This window comes from Coffea eugenioides, chromosome 10, assembly GCF_003713205.1.
Source record: "Coffea eugenioides isolate CCC68of chromosome 10, Ceug_1.0, whole genome shotgun sequence".
Taxonomy (NCBI): domain Eukaryota; kingdom Viridiplantae; phylum Streptophyta; class Magnoliopsida; order Gentianales; family Rubiaceae; genus Coffea; species Coffea eugenioides.
The window spans coordinates 2,919,875-2,926,018 of record NC_040044.1 but is presented as its reverse complement, the minus strand read 5'-3'; the positions used below and the strand labels follow the sequence as shown (position 1 = coordinate 2,926,018).

Genomic DNA, 6,144 nt, shown 5'->3' with positions numbered 1-6,144 from the left:
TTAAGGGGTAAAGTGATAATAACCCTAATCTAAAAGTAGGCAAATATGTTGACTATGTGAAACAGCAGTGAATCATCAGGTTCATACCACAACGCCAGGCCATCCTGGGTTTAATTGATTTGTCTATTTACAGTTGTAATAGGTAGTATACAATTTACATTTCGTATCCTGAATCATAGGAACGCGACCAAAATACCACTTTGAATTGGTAAAATTAATCCCTCTGTTTCTTCTAATAACTACTAGTGCTATTGGTTAGCAAAACTGGTGGTGTTACTGGTAATTTTAAGTAAAACCCATCAGTTTATTAGTATCAGCTAATATCCCGGAAATATTGGTGGAGGTGGTGATGCATAGACCGCACCAATAGTTGGCGGAAGTACAACATCTTGATATGGAGGTGGCGGAGGAGGAGGAGAGGAAACGGGTAGTGGTGGAGAGTAGTCACGAGGTGGTGGGGGAGGAGAGTGAACAACGGGTTGTGGTGGGAAATAAGTTGGAGGGGGTGGAGAGTGGACCACAGGTGGTGGGGAGTGGACTACCAGGGGTGGGGAATGTAAGACGGGTGGTGGCGGGGAATAGATTGAGCGAGTGGGATTGACTCTACTTGTGGTGGTGTGGGAAAAAATGGAGGGGTGGGGAGGAGACCTGTGGTGAGGAAATGAACGGACGTGTGATGGCATTGTAACTGCGAGTATTTGGAGGTTTGGCTTTGCAACTGGTGAGATAGGGATAAATTTGAGCTAGTGTTTTGCCACCGGTGGAGATGAGGGGGCTGATTGGAGGTTGTGGCCTTAACAATGCGGAGGATTAGGCTTTGGTGAGTCCGATTGGTGATTGGTGATCGGTTTAAGGCTGTTGGTTTTTGGCACGGCTTAAACTCCCAGCAGGGCTTCTTTATGCGAAGCTTGGACGCACCCACATGTGCCTTGCTAAAAAAGACAATCACCGCTTGCCTCACCACAGGATGCATTCTTTCTGGAACTTTTTGTTTCGGTCTGTCTGGCAAACAGTTGCTTGTATCATCCACTGCAATATCTTTCCTAGAATTTGGCACGCAGGGTTTTCCCTCTCCGTTGAAGTAGTTGTATGCAAATGAGAAGTTTGACAAACTTGGCAACTGGCAAACGGCATCAGAAACAAAGCCTGTCAACATATTGTGAGAAAGATCCAAGAACTCGACCTTTTCAAGGCCACTGAATGTCCTCGGCAGGATGCCAGAGAATGAATTGAATGAAACATCGACGACAGTTGTATTCCTCAGCTGTCCGATTTCTGATGGCAAACACCCTGAAAGTTCATTCTTCAAGAATATAATTTCATCCAAGGTGTTTGTCATGTTACCAATGCTAGACGGAATGCAGCCTTTGAACTTGTTATTTGCAAATACCACCACAGAAACTGGAGATTTCCCGAGATTCTCAGGAATATATGAATTGAACCAATTATTATTCAGGAATAATGCATCAAGATCTTTGTCAAAAAGTCGAGGAGGCAGCTCTCCCTCAAAATTGTTGAACCTGATGTCGAGGTACTTAAGCCTAGGCATCGAAAGGACTGATTTAGGGAAAGGGCCGACAAATCTGTTGTTGCTTATGTCCAACTCATGCAATAATGCGAGCTTGGACAGACTTTTGGGAACAATCCCACAAAAACGATTGGAATTCAGATGAAGAAGAGCTACATCTTTCAACAATCCCAATTCAACAGGAAGGTAGCCTGCAATATCAGCATGGTTGAGATCGACGCCGGCTACAACTGTTGTATTTGGATCATCAAGGGCAGTTGCGCAAAATACACCATTGTAGCTGCAAACATCAGGCCCTTCCCAATTGCCTGTAAAATTTGAAGGATCAGAATGTATGGCATTTTTCCAAGCTTGGAGCGCAATGTAGGCACGTCGAAGCCTTGGATTGGGACATTCAACTTTAACGTCTACATTAAACTCAAAATCATCAGGTAAGTCGCCATTTTCAGGAAGGGTTGAGAATTGGCCCTCGGCAATAGCAATTACTGATGCTTCTTCGTCCGAAAGTGCAGAAGAAAGTGAAGATACTATGGGAGAAAATAGGAGGAGAGAAAGGATGAAGCAGCTGGAACCCTGCATTTTTTATGAGAACGCAATGCCAAGCTGCCAGGGGTAGCCCCCAAGACTCTCTATAGAAGATGAATTCAGGGTGTCACAAGGGGGATGACAATGTGAGGTTAGAAAATGATTCAAGACTAAACCATCATCTGAGAGGCTCTGCAGTATTGTCTAGGATATATATTAGATTTTGACCGCACAAATTTCGTCAAGAGAACTTGAATCTGATATTGGTTCCGACAAGCTAGGCATTTGCGCTAAATTAGGAGAAGTTGGTAAGGTATCTAATTTGAGGAAAATTTTGTAATGGAAGTTGGCAGGTGATTACTTAGTTCATCGAAAAACAGCTTGTGTTCAAAGAAGACCGCGAAAAAAGAGAGAACTTGGTCGCAGAATAACCGTTGCGGAGAGACAGCCTACGCAGTAAAAGGCCGTTAGATTTGTTGTGTAACTTGGGCTTCCAATGTCAAATGAAGTGGCCCTTAAACGGCCTGCATGTTGTGGTGGACTTGTTAACTGGCCAACCCGGCCCACTATTTTCTGGGTCGGATAGAACTGAAAAATAAAATTAATTAACAATAAAAAAAAAAGAGCGAGAGAGAGAGAGAGAGTCCTTAAGAAAAGGACAAAGAGTGACCTTTTTTGAGAGTTCCATCTCCATGGAGATAAAGAAATAAAGGGGCCTGGGCAGTAATCTGAAGAAAAATATTAATTGTGAGGTGGTGTGGAGCATAAAACGAGCTATAGGAAATCTTTTCAGGGGTTGATGTATATTTCGTTTCATCACCTTCAAGAAAGCCATTGTTAACGAAGTGGCATACACAACGAGCTATAATCCAAATATGAATTTCTAGATGACTTTTTTTTTTTATTATTTCTAATTTCACTAGTCGAAACATGAGGTGTAAATAGAGCAACCAAGAAGTTCGGAAATAGCACAGCTTGCACCGATTATTATTCGCAAATCCATTTCAAAACATCAGTCCAAGAACTGGTCATAGAGGCACGATAAAGATTAATCAAATTGATGAATTTTACATCATTACAATGCTACTTTTTGGTAGGTGAAATTGACAAATACATTCTATAAAATATGACCCCAAAAGCAACTTTTAAAGGAGATTGGATATGATTGCATTGTTAATCATGCATGAACTCTACAATCTCGTAGGCCGTGCATGAAACACTCTCTATAAGTATGACTCTCCTTTTATGCTTCAAATCTCACTTGAAACCATAATAATGTGCAGCGAGAAGCCAACATTGTGTTGTAAAAGTGCATGCCCACTACCGCTAGCACCCCTCAGCGCAGGAAAAGAAGGGATGGGATGAGACACCATCCACGAAATGGCTTTTATAACGTGGCCTCGAGATGTTGAAGTGAATTGTAATTTGTGGGTGTTTTTGCTAATTTGCTTTCCTGGGCTGCTCCCCGCCCCTGGCCACAGATAAAGAATGACATTATTGAATTATTGGGCAGAATCGATCGATGACAGATTGAGACTACGGCATGAAATGGCTCGATTTCCTTAAAGTTGTTATTATAACATAACAACATTCTAAACGATGGTCGAATCTTTTTTGTGCGTAGCTAGAATAGAGTACTGGATACAATGGGCTAGTATATTAATTGAGCAGCAATATATGGCCTAATTAAACAAGCTTCGGGAGGAACTGTCAAATGGTCCAAATTTGCTTTTTTTAAAGCCAACTTAACCGGCAAAAAATTGCTAGTGGCTTCCGTTGTTTTAGTGCACAGAACGTTGCAGCAACCTAACCCATTGAAACAAAGACTTTTCAGACAAAGAAACAATTAATTAATTGAATCTAAACGGTTGAAGATCACGGCGACGATGGACACAAATGTAGGAATCTCTAAAATTAATGAGGTTTGAATATCTTTTTGAAGTGCTCAAATGCAGAGCCGGTTTCAGCATCAAGCTTTTATCTAACGGTTTACAAATTTTTTAACTGAATCCGCTTAATTTTAAAGCACTGTTCATGAGTATAGGTGTCAAACAAATCCATTTAGACAAATTTATTCGTACCCGTTTATGAATAGATGAGTATGGGTATCTTAAGATTTTATATATAGGTATAAATGAGTTATTCAATAATATCCATTTAATTTAGATAATCCATCAAATCCAATCAACCCATTTAGAATTGTCTTTAGTAATAGTAGAGGTGGCAATTTGTCCCAAGTCCCAATGGGTTACCCATGCCCATGGGGACTTTGGGCGGGATGGGTATTGGATTTTGATATTGGATTTAAAATGGGATAAATTCCAATTGTACCCATTAATTGATGGGAATACTTGGGTACCCATTAGGCTCAAATAACAAGGGCTCTGTTTGGTTTAGCTATTTTTGGGGGGTATTTTTGAAATATTTTATTATAGCAGTGTATATGAAAAATTTTTACTATAAAATTTTTTTGAAATATTTGATATACTAATATGGATGGGATGTTTTTTGAGTTATTGTATATTACTGTAACATTGTATTTGAAAAACTTATTTTTTGAAAAAATAGCCAATCCAAACGGAGTCTTAGATTCAAAAATTATCTTTAACAATTTTTATAGTCATACTAGAGAATATAATCTAGTAGTTTTCCTAGTCATTATCCACAAGAATTTTCAACATTTCAGTCAATTTAGACCTGTCATCTTTGGACAATGATGAGGATAAATATTCAATACCTTAAGTACCTTGGTCATCTTGATATATGTTGGAATATGACTGTATATCTATTTTTTCCTTTATTTGTTAATCCAATTTTTGATGGGAATCCTGAGTATAAAGCACTTGCATGTTTATTTAATAAAATTAAAAAAATTTAATAAATCAAAAATATTAAAATTATATAAAAAATAAAAATGAATTAAAGGAAAAAAAATATGTAGAAAATAGATTTGGGTATTGGGCGGGATCAATCTAAACCCATCCCAAAGTGATCCCGCCCAACTTAGTCCCAAAACACATATGGGTAAGATTGGGCCCAAACCCATATGACCCGGTTCCATCACAAACCCAAGCAAATCCCGCCCATCCCGCCCATTTTGCCACCTCTAAGTAATAGTATCCTAATTTCTTCATCACCTTTGACCAAAGTTAGTATAAAAAAATGGAGAACCTAACCGAAAGATGGGAGAATTTGTTGGCCAGTTTTTAATTTAAAGTTAAAGGATAACTATACATTTGGAGATTTTTCTGTCCTATTTTCATTTGTATTTTATTGGTATCCAGTTTCAAGTTCATAAGTTGGTCAATCATTATTTAATCTCTCTTTTTCATGGTTCCAAATCCTTTCCATATTACACAACAAAAACATTCTTATTGTTCAATTATTAAATAGTATGTAATTTTACGACATATCACGCAAATGGGAGGAAAAATGATAATTAGACGTAATAAGCATTACAAGTAAATATTTAAAATTAATGATGGGTGCAAACTGCAAAGGGTGATATAAATATATAATTTAGTTTACAAAATAAATTTAGACAAGTTTGTAAAAAATTGGAATAAATGGGTTGTAAATAAGTAATTGGGTTACCCAACTCATTTTTTGACTTATTCATTTATACCCATCTAATAAAATGGGTAAAAATGAGTTGACTTACGGCCTTGCTTGGATTACTTGTTTCCGTCGGAAAATATTGTCGTTTTCCCTGATCACATTTCCCTATCACCTTTTTCCCTCACATATATCAAATCGCTACAGTATTTTTTCCACGAAAAATGACGGAAAATGCAATCCAAACACAAATTATATTCATTATCCACTTTAATTCATCCAAATCACCAATTTTAACACCTCTATTCATGAGTTAAGTCAACGTCGATCGAGCAAGGAACGGGATTTGTAATTTAAGCAATCAAAAGGTCAGGTCAATCGCATGAGGGAGGAGTCTTTTAAGTGTTTTTATAGTAATAAAGTCGTAATAGTACTTTAAAAAAAAAATTTGTAGCATGCACGTCAGACGACATTTATGAACAGTCCATTGCTCTTCACGTAATCGTAACATAATTAAATAAATAAATATTAGTACG

General features: G+C 38.0%; 1 protein-coding gene across 1 annotated transcript; it reads right to left on the bottom strand.

Annotated features, from left to right (window-relative positions):
* Positions 1-317: 317 nt before the first annotated feature.
* On the bottom strand, positions 318-2,107 carry LOC113749226 (pollen-specific leucine-rich repeat extensin-like protein 3). Its single transcript, XM_027292910.1, has 2 exons — positions 759-2,107; positions 318-648 (listed from the first exon to the last, which is right to left on the bottom strand). The coding sequence occupies exons 1-2, from the start codon at positions 2,105-2,107 to the stop codon at positions 318-320; spliced, it is 1,680 nt and encodes a 559-aa protein (XP_027148711.1).
* Positions 2,108-6,144: the final 4,037 nt, after the last annotated feature.

Bases quoted from the DNA above. Each gene is read 5' to 3' on its own strand.
- LOC113749226 (XM_027292910.1), bottom strand. From the start codon at position 2,107: ATGCAGGGTTCCAGCTGCTTCATCCTTTCTCTCCTCCTATTTTCTCCC. The intron at 649-758 runs GTGGCAAAACAC...TCCTCACCACAG, and splicing joins CAGCCCCCTCATCTCCACCG to GTCTCCTCCCCACCCCTCCA.